A 19,694-nucleotide genomic window follows, 5' to 3' on the forward strand; every position below is an offset into this window, starting at 1 on the left:
TGGGCTGTTTCACTTGTCACAAAGGTCACTGATAGGCTTACATCGTGTCCTAGAATAAAATGAGCCTTAGACTCAAAACTGTTCATCAAAACTGGTGAACAGCAAATAACAGTGTTGAGAATGTGAAAAAAAAAATTATATTACTATCAGCTCCTATATTATATGTCCATACAATTTTCCCAAAATGTTCTAATTTTCCAAAATCTCTATAGGAGTTTTCGAATTTTCCAGAAGTTTTTCCAAAAGCATTTCATTCCCTTCTTTACAAAGAAATTCCACTCAATAAACATAGAATTTAGTTTCATTAAAAGACATTTAAGAGGAAAAGGCTTGGATCACCCTGTTTAATCTCTAAGTCAAATGACAGTCTGCGTCTCTCTGCTGCACTTGCATTCCCTTCGGCATATCCAAGGTACGCTATCCGTTTTCCTGTCAAGTCAGTAGAGAAACAGGTAATTAATCAAAGAGCTACTACACAAGCAGCAAAGAATAACCACACACAGACTGGATCTTTCCTGTATTCAAACACCAGAACACCACAACATGGTCTAACTCTAAGAAGCTTAGCTTAGGCCGATTATCAGTTCTCAGTCAGCTGTTCAGTGTACTGTAAACCTTTAATCCTATTGTGAATCCCTGACTGGTATTAAGGTAAGCGTAACGCAAGCATTGTTTCTTATTACCATCCATCACACTGTTAGCATACTGTACATCAGCTGCATATCCATGATGAGCCATTAAGTAATGAAAATCGTTATATAAAGGATAGGAATTTAATAGAGCAAGTAACACTATGAAATTACATATTAATTTTAGATAGTATTAACATTTTAACATTAACATTATTTAACAGTATCTCATACATTTTGCACACATCTAACTTTGACATCATTGTAGCAATCTTTATTTTTTAAATAGAGCTAAATGATTAAAATGATTAGCTAGAGTAAGAGAAGCAGTAAAATACTGTTCAATAACTCAGTACTGACTCGGTAACTGTGCAGGAACTAAGCAGGAATTAATGAGTTAGGAAACAAGGGAAACATGTTGAGCAAATATTAATAAAATAAAACTGAATAAAACTGAATAATGAATGCAATTATATGTACATACTTTTACTCCTTAATGGTTCGTGACTTTTCAGACAGCCTTCTTTCACCTTAGAAATATTGCCAAGCTGAGAAACATCCTGAATGTCTCTGATGCTGAGAAGCTAGTTCATGCTTTCATGACCTCTAGACTGGACTATTGTAATGCATTACTAGGTGGTTGTCCTGCATCTTTAATAAATATTCTACAGTTAGTCCAAAATGCAGCTGCCAGAGTTCTCACTAGGACAAGAAAGTATGATCATATAACCCCAATTTTATCATCTTTACACTGGCTACCTGTTAAGTTTAGAATTGATTACAAACTGCTGCTACTTATGTACAAGGCTCTTAAAGGTTTAGCTCCCACGTATCTAACTAGTCTCCTAACACGTTACAATCCTTCACGCTCCTTGAGATCACAAAACTCAGGACTCCTGGTAGTTCCCAGAATATCTAAGTCCACTAAAGGTGGTAGAGCGTTTTCTTATTTAGCTCCCAAACTCTGGAATAGTCTTCCTGATAGTGTTCAGGGCTCAGACACACTTTCCCAGTTCAAAAGCAGATTAAAAACTCATCTCTTTAGTCAGGCGTACACATAATACATCACATAATCTTGTGCACTATTACATTAGACTTGCACATTTTTAAGAACAGCAGATATGTTAATCCCTCTCCACTGCTTCTCTCTTTCTACCCATCCCAAGGCATCCAGACATTGTACCAGCTCCGATCTTCTTCTGTGCGATGAAGATCTTGGACCTCCACTGAGATGAGGCCGACTCTGTGAGATCTACAGATCTACCAGCTCCAGTTGGACTCTGTGATACTAAGAGGAGATCTGAACTCCATGTGATCCTTACACCAATACAGCATTTGGTTGACTGTATATTTGTAATCACACCATCTAGTGTCACCCATATGAGGATGGGCTCCCCTTTGAGTCTGGTTCCTCTCAAGGTTTCTTCCTTACCAATTTTAGTGGAGTTTTTCCTTGCCACTGTTGCCTGAGTCACCTCAGACTTGCTCATTGGGGATAAATACATATACTTACACACATACATACATACTGTGAACTATATATATCTTGAATTTTTATTATATTAATTCTTTATATTTCTCCTTATGTTTACCTTCTGTTCTATGTTTATGTTCTGTAAAGCTGCTTTGAGACAATGTCCATTGTAAAAAGTGCTATACAAATAAACTTGAATTGAATTGAATCCTGTATAATAACACGTAAGTCAGTACTATGATACCCTTAATGAATACTGGGTAATTAATCCATTCTTCATGATCCGTACTGCTTATTCTACACAGGGTCACAGGGAGCCTGGAGTCTATACCAAGAGACTCTGCCACAATGTAATCCATTCACAAACTACAGACAATTTAGAGATAGCAATTAGCCTGTTATCTGGCTACCTGTTAAGTTTAGAATTGATTACAAACTGCTGCTACTTACGTACAAGGCTCTTAATGGTTTAGCTCCCATGTATCTAACTAGTCTTCTAACACGTTACAATCCTTCTTGCTCTCTGAGATCACAAAACTCAGGACTCCTGGTAGTCCCCAGAATATCTAAGTCTACTAAAGGCGGAAGAGCGTTCTCTTATTTAGCTCCCAAACTTTGGAATAGTCTTCCTGATAGTGTTCGGGGCTCAGACACACTTTCACAGTTTAAATGTAGATTGAAAACTCATCTCTTTAGTCAGGCGTACACATAATACATCACATAAATATTGTGCACTATCACACTAGACTTGCACATTCTTATGAACAGCAGATATGTTAATCCCTATGTACTGCTCTTCTCTTCTCTTTTTCTACCCATGCTGAGACACCCATGCTAAGATCGTCTTCCGTGCGTTGAAATTTTTGGACCTCCACTGAGACAAGGCTGACTCTGTGAGAACCCTGAGACATCTACAGATCTACCGGCTCCAGTTGGACTCTGTGATACTTGTATATTTGTAACCACACCATCTAGTGTCACCCATATGAGGATGGGTTCCCCTTGAGTCTGGTTCCTCTCAAGGTTTCTTCCTTTACCAATCTAAGGGAGTTTTTCCTTGCCACTGTTGCCTGAGCCTCAGACTTGCTCATTGGGGACAAATACACATACACACATACATACATACGTACACACTGTGAACTGTATATATCTTGAATTTCTATTATATTAATTCTTTATACTTCTCCTTATGTTTATCTTTTGTTTTATGTTTATGTTCTGTAAAGCTGCTTTGTGACAATGTCCATTGTAAAAAGCGCTATACAAATAAACTTGAATTGAATTGAATTGAATTGAATTAGCCTACAACTACAAGTTCTTTGAACTGGTGAGAAAACCCCTGATCCAGGAGAGAACATGCAAACTCAGTGCCTTTGTGGGAATTGATTCCCCATCCAAGGAGGTGCAAGGCAAACATTAACCACTAATGTAATAACTGTTTTATATCTACTGAAAGACGATTGGCTAAATACAGATTCTCCAGTACTTGTTAATATAGCTCTACTATCAATTATTGAACTGTTTTAGAAAGTGATACTTATTTAATCCCATGAGTTAGACATAAGTGCTATAAAACAATTGCTACAGCAGCTAAAATGCTATGAAATGTATCAGTATATTGTTGTCAAAAAGACTGTAGCAAACAGTCACATGACGTGTTCATGTTCAGGTCATCATGTTCTAGTCCTGATTACTCACACAGGAATGGCTCTGTTCATGTGCAGGGTACAGATAAGTTATATGCAGATATATATGCAAAAAAATTATAAAGATATATGCAAAAAAAAATATAGAATGTATATATATATATATATATATATATATATATATATATATATATATATATATATATATATATTTATATATACACACACACACACATATATATATATATATATATATATATATATATATATATATATATATATATATATATATATATATATATATATATACATATATTGCATTGTATTTCTATATACATTGAAAGTATTCTTACCATGAAGTCTTTCTCTGACCATCAAACTTCTGCCACTTATCTGCTGCACTGTATTCTCTCTCAGAGTGGGTTGATCAGCCTAGAAAAACACAAAAAAGTATTATTTAAAAATGGACTCAGGCTTCTGTAAACCTGGAATGATTTGTTGTTTTTAAGACATACAGAGTTTTGGAAGAGCTCTTCCACCAGCCGCTGGATGACTTCCTTGGGTGGCAACAAAACTGAGGCTTTATGATGAGATTCACAGGCCTCGAGGATGGTGCTGAGGTTCCCTCGCCGATGGGCCACATCCTCACACATGCTCAAGAGGAGGCAGTTCAGAGAATCACTCAGCTGAACAGGCTGCACATCAGAACAGGATGTTTTGTAGTCAAAAGGTGAATTAATCAACCAAGCTAAATATCTATACTGTATGTACCACTAAATAGATAATTTAGTTGTTGGACTCACTTGGTTTTGAGGAATGTGATAGTCTACCGACCAATAAAGGGCCATGCCAAGAGAGTATACAATCATCTGAAAAGAAAAGGATACGTGTTAAGAGGATAAACTAAAGAAGAGAAACAGGATTGATGAATAAACCTTTTTTCAACAAGTTTTTTCCATGATGTCTTGTTATTACTGATATCCAGCACTAGATGGCAGGCTGACTATCATGCAAGCTTTAATTCTTCCAGTTGTGATACATGTTCTCTGTCTCTTCTTATTAGTCCTCCACTAATACAGATCAGTTTTAATCCATTTTCGCTATAACATGTATGCATAATTGAACACAACACAAATCACACATCAAACAGTGATGAAGTAATAGTGTGCAAGCATGTGTGTGTGATTACGCACATACATAAAATTAACTGTGCCCCATTTTAAGGTGACAGCCTTTTCTAGCAATATACATCATTGCTGTGCTAGCACTGACGCTAACCTTCTCCATAGCCATTCTGGAGCTGAGGGTACGGCCCTGCAGCATCTCTGGTGCAGTGAAGGCACACGCCTCATCCGTCATTGCACAGTTCTTGAAAGCTAGTGTACCATTTGTAGACAAGAGCAGAGATGCCGGACTTATGATGCTACAGATGTTGCTTTGCCCTAGAAAAAATAAAGCAGACACTATAAAAAAAATACAACATATATCGAAGATATATCTACTGCTGGTCTGTATGCCTTACCTATGCTGAAGAGACCCAGCAGTGATTCAGCAGAAGTAAACAGGAGGGCCCAGACCTCATCCTCCTCCAGTGGCCCTCCTCTAGCCTCCAGCACTTCAGCTAGGGTCACAAAGGTGCTGCTCATCCTTTACACTCACAGAACACGCTTCTGAGCACACAGAATCTAGCTCACTAAATGGATGGAGGTGGAGATCAGAGAAAAAAGAAAAAGCATGTGGGTTAATGATGATACAAAAACTGTTTTCATCTACATAATTAATACCAGCAAAGTATATTTGGAGGTTAGAATTAATATGATTTTATATTAGGCCTTTTTCAAAGAAGAAAAGAGAGGATATATCAATGAAACCTGTTCACTCCAAGCTTGCTTACTGGATATAGTAACCTTGCATTCCCCACCCACACAGTAGTTCTCTGCAAGAAGCTTGATGACGTCAACTTGACTCGGTGTTGTCTTCTCTTTTTATACTTAGAATGTCATTCTCTCTTCCTTGAATCTTAGACTCTCAGTAGAGTACATGTACAATACTAAATGTATGAATGCTAGAATTCTGTTTCAACTAGATAAAAATATTGTCTGACGTATATATTAAATGGCTTTAAATGACGTATATATTAAATGGCTTTAAAACACAATTTGCTGTGTTACTCAAGGTTTAAAAACATTGGCTGAATTTAATCACACAGCTTTTACCACCAGATACAGTTTACATTGAAGATAGATGGACCATGAACTCTCAGGCAAATCAAAAAGTTCTAATTTAAACTCCAAAAGATTAGCCTTTATTACTCAGTAAGTTATTAGTATTTTTTCTTTGTTGAGATTTGTCTCTTTAGCTCTGAGCTAACATGCAGATGTACTGTACAGCGTTGCAGTTAAAGTGTCAATACCTTACACTGTTTTAAATCACTGACTAAAGAAAATCTATGTGATGCATAATTACAGTGTAGGTAATGACATCATTAAAAAGTCAGAGATAAATTAAATTCACAATAACTGCTAAAAATTACTTGCATTGAATGAAATGAATATAATATTACATATATATCAAAAGATATCCATCTATTGATTATTGACATTCATGCTTTATAGAAACCAAAACAATAAGAACATCACTGCTTTCCCACCACATTTAAATTTGTTTCCTCAGAAATGAACAGCAATCAATAAGAATTACTTGAGTGTTTCATTTGTACCCCTGAGATGTTGAGGTTAGACTGTAAACACGAATCAAGTGTAAAAGGCACTACTAAACAGAATACATTCATTTTAGTAGTTGATCACTACTACAGTAAAAGCTTAAGACAGTTAAAATGTTTTTTTCTTTATTTTAGGTTACGTAATTGTCAAAATGGCTGGCTTATATAAGGTTTATGCAATGCATTTAAAATCATTTTACCTTGAGTAATTCCATGCCTGTTAAAGTTCCCTTGTTGATGTTTAAGAAACAGGACTACAGTCGCTAATCCACTTGCTCCAGCATGCTTTGTTTACCTTCTGTTACCAAGAACACACACCATACATGTGTAGGACTATTAAACTTTCTATACTTTGTCATCATCCCACCTGTAAATTATTACAGTTAAAAAAACAAACATTAGTATAGTGAATATAGGTGTATCTGTATCCTGTGCTTGTAGAATCACTGTGACTCTACACAGTTTTGGCACTGTATTAACTGTCACTATAGTTAGACTGCTGCCATAAGAACTCAATTGGATTAAAACGAGTGTCTGAGTATCTCTAAATACAGCCTTCTGTTTTCTGTTTCACTGACAACATGGTAACTGTAGGAGTAAAATTTAAGATATGCTTCATTGTATGGAGAAAGAGTGAGGGGGGTTTTACTTGAACACAATACAGATGAAAGACTTTGTGTATGTTAGATGAAGTAGAAATTTAACTAGTCGAATGTTGAAAAAATAAAAGAAAATTACACCATTTTAAAATTCACTTCCTGAATGTGATATACTGTAGACCTAAATATTTTCAATGAATGCCCCCTTTCCTTTACAACTGTTTTATCCCTGTGTTCTCTGAACAGCTTCCGAAGTCAAATAACTTTTCACTGTTACTGGAATATATCTGTTCTTCATTTGCCGAATAACATACACTACCTTCTTGATGTCAGATTGAGAGATAAATTTCATTCAATTCATTTTGTATTTTTTTTTTTTTTTTGCCAATATTATGTAAAAGCACTAGTACTAAATGCAACAGTAGTAGAAGGAACAGTAGAAATAGAAGTATTTTCACTACTAGTTGTGTAATGTTGCAACTGATATTCTTCATCATAGGAATGAGATTACGCAGATGTAGCACTTGAACTTCAGCTAAAAAAGTTGTTGTTTTTCTCTTCAGATTAGATAATCTAATCCCGATCTGTTTCTTAGAGTCATGTAATTGCTTGATGGATGACATTCTGGATGGATGTCTTTCCCATATCTGCAGAGGACTTCTAAAGCTGTTAGTGTGTCTATTGGGACAGATTCAGAGATGATTCCTGATGATTCCAAACTTCTTCCATTTCACAATGATGGAATTCTGTTTGGTCTGACATGCACTGGGAATTGTGTAAACTTTCTAAATCATGTGCAACTGAATTATGCACAAGTGAACTTAATCAGGTTCTTAGCTACATGATATTTTAGATTTTCATTTGAATGCGTTTTAAAAAAAAAAACTATGTCTAAACAGTATGTTTTTGTTATTTTTTTTTATAAAGTGTAAAAGAAAAAAAGAAAAAGAAGAGGGGGGGGGGGGGGCGTCTCATTCCTTTCCAAACCCACTGTATATGATTGACAGGTCTGCTTAGCTGTGATTCAGGGGGCGCGTGATGCCACGGAAACGCGGAGACTCGGTGACGTAGAGCGCAATGTCGCGTGCGCTGCATGCGAGGCCTGTCAGAGCTAGGAAGCGGTGTGTATGCGGTGAGGTCATGATTTTATCAGCCGAACAGCCAAATACTCGTTAATTGTTAGCGTTAAAAATATTTTTTTGCTCGCCTTTACATGATCCGTGGATATTAATATAGAAGGGAATCAGTGGAGTTGAGTTCCCGGCAGGTAAGAAAGCGTTTTTAACGGTTTAAAGGCGGTATTGTTTAGCTGTGGGGGAGGAGGAGGAGGAGGAGGGTGAGGGTGTGTTTGCATACAGCACACAGCTGATTTCTCTTTCTTACGAGTGAATAACGCGACAATGTTTCACTTCTGGAGGATAGTAATACGCTTAGAAACACGATATACACAAAACTATGTCTTTTCGAGGCGACTTTCGGTAGATACAGCGGTATGTTTCCGGCTAGCTTTAGGCTAGTTAAGAAGCTCAGACAGCTGCCCTTCCAGCATCTTACTGCTCGGTTCGTTCTAATGCCACGGGTTACAACAATAATAAACCGCAATATGTTCGGATTTTCCTTTAGAGAATGCAGTGGGACAGAATAATTCAGGTTGTAACTCTAAGCTCAGGACGCCTGAAATCTCCAAAAGCAACAGACACGTCGATTTATCGATCAGCTCATTAAACCGGTTTACTACTGAAGGTGGTGCTTTGCACCTGCTAGCTCCAGGCTAATCCTGTTCATGTTCAAGCATCAAGGACTAGTTATTGTTCAAGGCCTAGTTATTTGTTGTTGTTTGCGTGTTATTGTATATAAAGTGATGTATTTAAAGTGTGTGTGTCTAGTTTGCTCAGTCACTGTTTATTAAATGACTGAATACTCTTCTTAATGTTTTCATATTGTCATTTTCACACCTGTTTAAATAAGTGAAAAGGTGAAAGTAAACATCTGTTAAGAAGTACATTAAATCTGTATAAAGCATCTGCATATCTTTTTACCCATAGAATCTGAAAATAATACAACAGTTTGATCAGTTACAATTCACTAGTGAAATGATCCTAGTCTGTTTTCATGCACATAGAAAACTGAATTATATTAATTTCCCAGCTTTCAATTAATTAAATATGATCCTATTTTTCTGCTTTGTTTGATTTGTTTTAATGCTTTCATTATAAGAAGCTGTTGTCTTTCTGATAAAGTAACCCCCACTTTTTTTTTTAGGTAAAGTATGGTTGCAATTTTAAATGATTTTCTGCCTACTAAAGGCTTAAAGCAACTCTTGACTATTCTCTGTGAAATGGATATTTTATTCTGTTGAGTCTTGCAAAATATGTTATTTTCTTTTAAAACAGACATTGTTGTGTCTCAGCTTCCATACTGCACCTCTCTGCAGAGGCTACCATTCAGCACAGCTGCATCTGTAATGCACACATTTTAATATTGCCTTTTCCTGATATTCATAATACATTTCATTGTTTGTGGTATAGGTCCATAGACGTGCGTGTTGTGTGAATGCTCTGACATCAATTTGCCAGGACGTCACCATGAATAAAAACAAAAGGGAGAAGGAATTCTACAGTATAGATGTTGGAGATTCAACATTCACAGTTCTGAAGCGTTATCAGAACCTGAGACCGATCGGCTCAGGAGCACAGGGAATAGTCTGGTATACTCTCACTTCTGAATATCCATTAGCATTTTCATAGCAGAACAACATAGATTATGTGTTTATATTTACCCTATTTGTCCTTTTCTTCCCTTGTAGTTCAGCATATGACCAACATCTTGAAAGAAATGTAGCTATAAAGAAACTTAGCCGGCCTTTTCAGAATCAGACTCACGCCAAGCGAGCATACAGAGAGCTGGTACTAATGAAGTGTGTCAACCATAAAAATGTAAGTTTCAGGAAATGGACCAATATAAATGCTTAATGGCAAATTATAACATGTTGTTGTACCATTTTTTTTTAATATTATATAGTCGACGTTAAAGTATGATCATCTTTATATTTCCAGATTATTGGCCTTTTAAATGTGTTTACACCACAAAAAACATTAGAAGAATTTCAAGACGTGTGAGTATACTGCTAAATGCTAACACTGTTCATAAATGACTAGCTATTGTGTAGTTCCTCAAACAGCTTATCCTTTAGTGCACTGAAGGTAAGAGAAAACTGGACCACTGCCTAATCGACCCTAAATATTCTCTCTCTCTCTCTCTCTCTCTCTCTCTCTCTCTCTCTCGCTCTGACACACACACACTCACATGCGCACACTCCTCCTCCTCCTCTCCTCTCCATTTTTCTCTCTCTCTCTCTCTTGTCTCTTGCACCCCCTTCCCCCATTCCGCCTCTTTTGCCACTCCCTCTCTTTCCTACCAACCCACCAACAGTTACCTTGTAATGGAGCTGATGGATGCCAACCTTTGCCAAGTCATTCAGATGGAGCTTGACCATGAGCGGCTGTCCTATCTGCTGTACCAGATGCTGTGTGGAATTAAACACCTCCACGCCGCAGGGATCATCCACAGGGTCTGTGCTCTATTGCTTAAAAGGAAACACAGTCAAACGAAGCCAGCGTTGCACTGATGACAAAAAGCTTAATAATCAGTTAAGATGAGGGAGGGGGAGGGGCAGCATCCTCCGAGCATAAGACAAAAAACCTCGAGCTCATCCTGCTTGCTGCTGCTGCTGCCGCTGACTGCATTGCGCTGGCGAGGCAGGAACGTGCTGAGAGGAATCAAGGAGAGAAGTGATCTGTCCTGAGTGAACACTTCTCATCTATCACACACATTCTGGGAGCACCGATCGATTTTTTATTTATTTATTTTTTTTATCCTAAGCATAATTAAATCTATTTTTCTAATAGTCATATGTAATAGGATATGATTAAGGTTAAAATATGTCAGAGCAAGGTCATCTGTAGGATTTCTGTATTGAATGAAATGGCCATACATTATAAACTACACACTGATATGACTGAATCACCATGAGAGAATTTAAAGCCTGTTTGTGCCTATTTAGAAATTGACCACAGATAAATACCTAAATAAAATGCAAGTAGTTAACAGATAAAATGATTAACAGCTTCCACCCATTATTTAAACACTGTTCTGTAGCAGCAGCCCAAAATTAATTTGGAACTAATTATTTGAAACAGCATGAAACACCTCCTGATGTATGATCCCATCCTAATCAGTTTTAAGCAGTGAGATTAATTATTTGCCGTTAACTCAATGTGTTGTTTACAATGTGTTATTATCCCAAACTATATATAAATATACTGATACCTTAAGAGTAACATCTGTGTACCTGCTAATGTATGCAATTATTCTATCAGCCAGCCATGTGGCAACAGCAGAGTGATAAACTTCTGCAGATACTTGATTTCACATTAATTTATTGTTCTCATGTTCACCCAGTATAACTGTTTTAGACATTTCCCACCAAGGACCTGGGAGAGTTCATGCCTCATATTTATCAGCTGGTAAATTGTGGCCATAACTGGACACATGTAGTCAGCAACATTACTTGGATAACAGTCGAAGTAATGCTCAATTAGTATTAAAAACTCTGCACTCTTTTACCACCATCAGCCTGAACTGTTGGCACAAGGCAAGTTGGGTCGTAGATTATGTGCTAGTAACATCATGCATGTGCATGTGCCTATTTTCCTTTGTTATCCAAGTTGCTTGATTGATAAGAGTACCTGAAGTTGTCATCTTCTCTTATAGCCCATCCACCTCAGGGTTAGGCCTGTTGTGCCTTTCTAGGTGCTTTTCTGCTCAACACCGTTGTAAAGAGTTGTTACTGGCATTACTGTTGTATTCCTGTCATTTCTAACTGCACTGGTCATTCTCCACCTATCTTTCTCATTAGAAATTTATTTTAGCCTGCTCTTTGTTTTGGGGTTTTGTTTTTATTGCACCATTCTGCTTGAACTCTAAGGCTGTTGTGTATGGAAGTCACAGGACATCAGACCCTGCTTTGTGTGGATAGGGATGAGGGATGGTTTAGCCCAAGTATGTTCAGCTGCCCTTTGGTGTAGCATGACTATGGTGTAGCATGACCGACACACTGGCTTTGTGTCTCGGGTTGGTGGTGGTTTTGTGGTAATTACTGAAGTTTGGAGAGCATGGGGAAACCCAAATATATAAAGAATTAACAATCCAGGAGGAATTATCCATTCAAAAGAGATAATGTGTAACCAATAAATTTAACTAATCGGTTGTAAAGTTATTCAACTTTAAATACACATTTAATGTGTGCACTTTACTTTGTACACTGTGTATAAGCTTTGGCCTGCAGTCCTGTAAGGTCTTTTTCAGTGTGCTTTTTTTTTTCACACTTCAGGACCTGAAACCTAGTAACATAGTAGTCAAGTCCGACTGTACCCTAAAGATCCTGGACTTTGGCTTGGCCCGGACAGCAGCCACTGGTTTGCTGATGACACCATATGTGGTGACCCGCTACTACAGAGCCCCAGAAGTCATCCTGGGAATGGGATATCAAGCCAACGGTGAGTACCGCTGACAAGCTTTTGAATGCCTCACTGGCATTTATTGCAGATGCTTAGCTGCAAACATCATTCTCACATTGCCTGTCTCATCATGCACTTTTATGTTTTTTAACATTCATATAAAACCGATGTTCTGCTAAGAAAAAATACACTTTTCAGTGCAGGTTCTTTTAATTCCGAAAAGTCAAATGTGCCGTGAATGAAATCATAATAACTAACAGCTACTGCTTTACAAATACTTGCTTTTTAACCACATTTTCTCTTTCTTTCTGCTACAAACAATTAGTGGACATTTGGTCTGTGGGCTGCATTTTGGCAGAAATGGTTCGTCACAAAATCCTTTTTCCAGGAAGGGACTGTATCCTTGCATGCTTTGAAGATTTAAGATGGAGAAAAGCTGTAGAAACCATGTGTAATCTGTCTTCAGTTTATTTATAATACTATATATATATAAATGGATACTTTCAGCTCATTCAACTAGTATAAGTGTAAAACTAACATTTCTGTATTCTGTGTACTTTTGGGCTTTTGGGACTGGTACAGCTGATGGAGCAAATACTATATTGATGACCCTGATACCATAACTCAGTAGGTTTGGTATGTTGCTCTTTTCCATCTGGGAGTTTCCATTTGGGGTCAGAATAACAAGTGTGAAAGGTGTTGACGAGGTGTTGATGAATTTAAGACTGGCTTCTCATGGCTCACATGTTTGGCAATAAAGATCACTATGTTATTGAATAGTGTCTCACCAAGAAATAAAAATCTGGTCTTTTATTTCACAGATACACAGTACAATATAATTAAACCTCTATCCAAAATAGGTTAAAATGTGTGGTTTTATGATTTTAGGACATCATTATGTATGAGTTGCTGATCTGTGAGGCTTTCTAATATTTGATGGATGCTGATTATTTATGTTAATTTGTTTAATGTTTTGGCAGTATTCCCATCTTCATTATTTTCCCCCTTGCATCCTTTTCATTACATGTTGCATGCTAATTTAATTTCCGTTTCATTTTTTCAGTTGATGTCTGGTCTGTTGGCTGTATCATGGCTGAAATGGTCAGAGGTAGTGTGTTGTTTCCAGGCACTGATCGTATCCTTATCCACCATTCACTGTTTTCTTTTTTTTCCTTTTTCTTGTTTTTTCATTTCACAACAGTTTTCAGTTTTCCTCAACATGTCTAAACAGAAAGAATAGAAAGTCTAAAATACCTAGAACTAAAGATTGATTCCTAGTTCATATTAGCTTTAGCCATCTCTTACGTTAAATGTCATTTAAAGAAAGAATTTTTAGGAACTTCATTCACAGTCGTTCCTTCATGCATGTACCCTTTTGTCAGTCCATTTTCACCTCTCCATCTCTTATCTGTATGCCCTGCAGTGTGTGTTTTTTTTAAATCATGTGATCTCAAGATATTGATCAGTGGAACAAAGTCATTGAGCAGCTGGGGACCCCATCTCAAGAGTTTCTGATGAAACTCAATCAGTCTGTAAGGACGTATGTGGAGAACCGGCCTCGCTATGCTGGATACAGCTTTGAGAAGCTTTTCCCGGATGTTCTTTTCCCTGCTGATTCCGATCACAATAAACTCAAAGGTAAAACGTGGCTCAATACAGATCCATGTTATGTTTTTTTTTTTTTTATTTCTGACTAGTTTTTGATGTAATAATGAAGCACTGAAACGCTGTTGCTTGAAATTAACATGAAGAATCCAGAGAAACATTGAACACACTGTTCTCTGTGCTTCTAAATGAAAATGTTTCAGTTACGTTCATCCATGTAAATGTGTGTTTGAATGTAAAGGCATGTGAAAAACACTGCATGTGAAACAAGGATTCACTGACTGAATGTTCATTTCTGTGTTGTAGCGAGTCAGGCTCGAGATCTGCTTTCCAAAACGCTTGTTATAGATGCTTCCAAGCGCATCTCAGTAGATGAAGCTCTACAGCACCCCTACATTAATGTGTGGTATGATCCAGCTGAGGTTGAGGCTGTGAGTTGCGCACACACACACACACACACACACACACAGTATTATTTCATTGTAAGATGTGTTTTTGTATTTATTAAAAATTTTTTTACATTTTTTTTATTTATTTTTTTTGCTTTTGTATTTCTTACATTTCCCCTTTTCTATTCTAGCCTTTACTAATTTATTTGCAAGTGATTTTGTGTAGTCATGCATATCCTCATATTTCCTTCATTTGTTTTCTATTTGTGCCTGTTACATTCAGTAAATTCAAGTTTAGGTTCATGTTTACATTCAGGTTCACATTGTTCAGCATGTGTTGGTGGAACAGTCACACACTGGCAAACATGGACTACTCAAAGCTAAGGGGTTCTGGGTTCCATCCTAACTCTCTGTGTTGAGTTTTCTCTCTGTGTTTGTGGATTTCCTCTGCGTTTTCTGGTGTCCTTCCACCATTCAAAAACATACAGCTAGGCAGATTGACTAAACTAAATAGTCCCTAGGTGTGAATGAGTCTATGTACTATTGTGTGTGTGTGTATGGTGGCCTGCCCCGCATCCAGGGTAAATAGTCTCACCCTGTGCCCAGTAAAGGCTCCTGGTCCACCAGCACACTGACCAGCATAACCCGCTTACAGAAACTGAATGTACAGTAACTAAAGTGTGTACTTTTGTTGCCTTTGTTTTCAGCCCCCTCCGGTGATCACCGACAAGCAGTTGGATGAAAGGGAGCACACAGTGGAGGAATGGAAAGGTGGCATCAACCTCTATTCCTTTTTTGCACTTAGTTCTATGAAATTTGATGCAGGGAAAGTACCAGAAGTTCAGTATGAATATCATTTGCACTCAGCCAGAAGCCTGTATGATGAAGTCACTTGAATGTGTTAATGACTCCCTCAGCCATGTATAAATGACTTGCATGTGTTGCTTAATTTAGAAAAACATATTTGTCACACGTAGGATTGTATTCTTTGGCAACATGCACATTGCCAGCTTCCATGACGTGTCTGTGTGACTATTTCCCTCTGTCTATGTCTACATCTTGTTGCATCAGAGTTGATTTATAAGGAAGTGCTGGACTGGGAGGACAGGATGAAGAACGGCGTGATCCGTGGCCAGCCCTCCCCTCTAGGTTAGTTAACGTGATTTCTTCAAAAAATTAGTCAGTAAAATATGCTATAATATTAATGCTATATACACACACACACACATTTATAATAAGAGTGCATCAATACTAATTTTGGATACCATGCTGATTCTTTTTGCTTGTTAAAATAAACAAATAAACAAAAATATTACGAAAATCTGTTGTACAGAATGTTTTCTCAGTTGTCTAGTGTAATCCTTGCTCACTAATTCACAATCTTGGAGCAATCTTTACAATTAATGATGACATACAAAGGAAAAAAGACCACAAACTGTGTAGATCTCAGCATCTTCCTACAATACAACTACTAACATTGCACCAAACACTGGATATATGAGAAAAATCTCTACACCATCTTTGTGAGTGCAAATAACAGCCATTCTCCAGTATCTGGTTCTTCATTTTTGCTGTAAGTGTACGTTACCTACAACTATAAAGCTGCAAAGTAGTAGAAAATGATTCTCCACTGTTACACTAACTTGATTCAAGGAGACCAGTGTATCTAATGTGTGCATTTGATTTACAAACTGCTAGCTAATATTATAAAAGCATTAACATTTTCTAAGATGTCTGTAACTGATTGATACTAGGTTACTAGTATTGATACTAGTATTGCTAACAAAAACATATTTGCTTTGATCTAACTCTGATAAATGAGCTGTGAGTAATGATGTCTGACTGATGTGTATGTTTCTCATAGCACAGGTGGAGCAGTAGTCAATGGCTCGCCTCAGGCTTCCTCCTCCTCCTCCATCAACGATGTGTCCTCCATGTCTACCGAGCCCACCATGGCGTCAGACACAGACAGCAGTCTGGAGGCCACAGCTGGAGCACTGAGCTGCTGCAGATGACTATCACCTTCCCCTGGAGCATCGCTGTGTGTTGCATGGTATCAGATTTAGGCCAGTCAGTTTTGCTTTTATTAACACTCATCCTTTAAAGGTCTTTTCTAATTTATAACTTTATTGGCTAACGGAGATTTGCACTGCAAAGGCAAATGTAAATGCACAGTGTGTAGGTTGGCGTTATTTGCTTCCTTCCTGAACTGCAATATTCCACCGTCATTTTATTCTCACATCAAGAAGCTCCAGCAGCCCCTAAATACTAAACATGAGTACTTTTAACACGCTCACTCAATTCCTCCTGTCAAAGAACATATTGGTGTAGAATGTAAAGAATAAATTGTAAATATATGTATATATATTTTTTCTTTTCTTTTACTTTACTTTATATTTGTGTGTGTTTTATGTTTGTGTGGATGTAATCGGGGACTGCAAACTTCCTTAAAGTATTTTGATCGTTTAAATGAATAAACTGCTCTCCGTATAGAATAGCTATTTGATTTCTGTTGTTTTCAGAAGGTTTCATCTACTTGGTGGTTTTTACAACTCAGACCTGGAATTTGTTTTATTTGTACAATTTTTTTTTTGGAGCAAGGAATCATTTATGGCATCCAAAGCACTTCAATTACACAGTATAAAGGTTATGCAATGGGGAGCATGGATCTTTAGCTTGGCTTTAATTTGTAAGTTAATTTATTTTTCTGGTCGTTTGTGGCAAATGACTGAGCTATTGTGTGTCAATCATTTAATAATTGCTTTCTGAATTATTATTTCCAGTTTTTGTGCAACGGATTTGAACTGAAATTTACATTTTATGATTAATGGATGTTTAATCTAGTTGAAACAGTATTAATGGTAGTTCTCTTATACTTGAAATGCTGTCCTGCATTGAATGTGGAGTAGGTCATTGCGAATCAAGGAAAGTATTTTGCAATTTATTTATAGTTCATGACATCATCTGATTTATTTTTGTGACAAATATTTCACTGCTTTTTAAAAGTACTTTTATTCATATTTTTGGAAAGGTCTTTAATGGAAAGCTTTGTAATGACCGGTGCTGTAAAAATAAATGTGTAGTGTTCTAAGTATGTAGGTTGCATAAGCTGCTGCAGTACACAAGTGTTTCACATTAATTGCTAAAAGTTTGAGGTAGGGGGGTGTGGGTGTGTGGGCGGTGTGTGTGTGTTGGGGTGGTGGGGGGGGTTGTCAGGCAGGCATTAGGGTCGGGTTGTGTGTAGGGGTTCGGGTACTATTTGGGACTTCTTTCCCAAAGATTTTTTTGTTTCAGTTTCTTTAACGTGTAGGACTGAATATGTTGTTGATTATGAATCATGTTTCTGAATGTTAGTGAGAACATTGACACTGTTTTGTCTGTTTTGCTTTTTAATAAGCAAACCCTTGATCCAGGTTTTGGGTTTATATCAATTTCTAATTTGAAGTGCTCTTATGACTGAATGCCCCATTGGAGATTGTTAACTGCTATAGTTTAACCTGAAAGTAAATTGGAATGATAGTTTCATCTGGCAATAAATAAGAATTTGCACAAAAGCTGTTAGCATGTATTATGTTAACAGGGACAGAGCAGGATCAGCTTCAGTAGAATTTGAACTACCTCATACTTCGTTTTAGTTCACGTTTTAGTTCCTCACTGTGAATTTTATCATTTGTGTTTGTTTTTGTTTATTTATTTATTTATTTATTTATTTATTTATTTATTTAAAGTCGTTATGATTACAGTGTTAGCAGTGAGCCTATGGATTTGTGTGAATGACCTGTATGTAGTATGTGCACCATGTAGTTTTAAATGGACAAGTGATTTGCTACCACAACCCTCAATAGGATAAATAAGGAATACTAATATGATTTTGTGCTCTCTCTTGTTTTGTTAGCTCCTGTACAACACTGTTTTAAATCATTCTGTATAAGTAATGAGGATCCTATCTTTTAAATTTTTCTTTGAGATGGAGCTTAAAGGAGTCGTGTATGATCAAACATATGTTGTGGGCCACATGGTTCTTTTTTACTGAAAGCCCAGTCTGAAACTAATAGAGCCTACTGAAGCCTACATTATTACACTTACTCATTTGGTCTGGATTCCTTTAGCATTTGCAAAACTTACAATAACCACTAAATATAATCATACACAACTAGGACATTTCTCCATCTACATGGGATGCTAACGGAGCAAAGCTGAGAACGCAAAATACCCATTTTCAGGAAGACATCAAAAGTAAGATGATGGTGATGGCTGCAGTAGAACGCTCCACACGTGCAGTTATATGTAAAGGTCATTAGTGTGTACCACACCATTAGAGTGCCCTGGCATTCAACAGTGTTATAACCACTGCAAATAAACACAAGTACACAAAAATTAGTGCCTGCTTGTGATTATTTCACTTTTGCTACAAGAATGTGTTAAAGATTTGGTGTAAATTCACATGATAGAATATACTGCAATTATATTTGCTGGAATGGACAAATTATAATTTGTATTACAGTACTAACTAGATTTGTAAAGGTCGTTGCGCCAAACTTTGATGTTGGATTTAACGAGGCAAGTATTCTCAAAGGCTGGTGCTTTTTGGAGGCGAGTGGACATAGGGGTCAGTGTTACTTTTGGAGGCAAGTGGACAGAAAGATAGGGTGCCAAAACATTTGGAGGCAAGTGGAGACGAGCATGTGACTTTATCCGAATACTCCTGAGGAAGTTCTTCTCATTGGGCTGAGTGTTTTGATACGTCACATGTCCATGTTGTAAAATGTTTTTTGATTTTGCATATATTGGGGGCGGGGCTACGGCACAACCGAAAGGCCAGTCGGTACACCAATTTACAACTTTGTTCAGAGTATCACCCTAAAGGAGCTGGCCAAGTTTGGTGTAGATAGTTCGAAAGCTTGCCGAGTTATAAACCTCCAAATTTTATAATGGGAGTCTATGGGAAAAAAGGCCACTTTGAGACCCAGTACCAGAAGTAAAGGTACTCGGATCACTTAGAAAAGTAATAGCAACAAATTTCAGACCAGAGTCTACAACATATCCGAATTTGGTGCATGTGGCTCAAAAGCCCTAGGCCGCATTAAATTTTTATACATTTTTGTCTAAGC

The 19,694-nt window shown here is 37.2% G+C and overlaps 2 protein-coding genes across 7 annotated transcripts in view; one reads left to right on the plus strand and one right to left on the minus strand.

The window, feature by feature from the left end:
* Positions 1-5,395, minus strand: part of ptpn20 (protein tyrosine phosphatase non-receptor type 20) — a 28,656-nt gene extending 23,261 nt beyond the window's left edge. Inside the window, exons 1-6 of the mRNA XM_060871383.1 lie at positions 5,272-5,395; positions 5,028-5,191; positions 4,553-4,618; positions 4,265-4,444; positions 4,103-4,181; positions 340-429 (exon numbers count right to left, since the gene is read on the minus strand). Coding sequence (XP_060727366.1) covers positions 340-429; positions 4,103-4,181; positions 4,265-4,444; positions 4,553-4,618; positions 5,028-5,191; positions 5,272-5,395 — 703 coding nt within the window. The remainder of the gene's footprint in view (positions 1-339; positions 430-4,102; positions 4,182-4,264; positions 4,445-4,552; positions 4,619-5,027; positions 5,192-5,271) is intronic.
* A 2,673-nt stretch (positions 5,396-8,068) lies between these two features.
* Positions 8,069-18,963, plus strand: mapk8a (mitogen-activated protein kinase 8a). Of its 6 annotated transcripts, none has more exons than XM_060872475.1 (12): positions 8,069-8,202; positions 9,599-9,777; positions 9,877-10,006; positions 10,127-10,185; positions 10,503-10,641; positions 12,463-12,628; positions 12,915-12,986; positions 14,045-14,227; positions 14,501-14,625; positions 15,291-15,354; positions 15,655-15,732; positions 16,453-18,963. In XM_060872475.1, the coding sequence occupies exons 1-12, from the start codon at positions 8,164-8,166 to the stop codon at positions 16,596-16,598; spliced, it is 1,380 nt and encodes a 459-aa protein (XP_060728458.1). In that variant the 5' UTR covers positions 8,069-8,163; the 3' UTR covers positions 16,599-18,963. The 6 variants fall into 6 exon arrangements, 5 of the variants coding, with proteins under 5 accessions (XP_060728458.1, XP_060728460.1, XP_060728457.1 ...); XM_060872477.1 differs by lacking the exon at positions 12,915-12,986 and adding an exon at positions 13,653-13,724 and having other exon boundaries at positions 16,448-18,963; XM_060872474.1 differs by lacking the exon at positions 12,915-12,986 and adding an exon at positions 13,653-13,724.
* Positions 18,964-19,694: the final 731 nt, after the last annotated feature.

The sequence above is a fragment of the Tachysurus vachellii genome, chromosome 6 (genome assembly GCF_030014155.1).
Source record: "Tachysurus vachellii isolate PV-2020 chromosome 6, HZAU_Pvac_v1, whole genome shotgun sequence".
Taxonomy (NCBI): domain Eukaryota; kingdom Metazoa; phylum Chordata; class Actinopteri; order Siluriformes; family Bagridae; genus Tachysurus; species Tachysurus vachellii.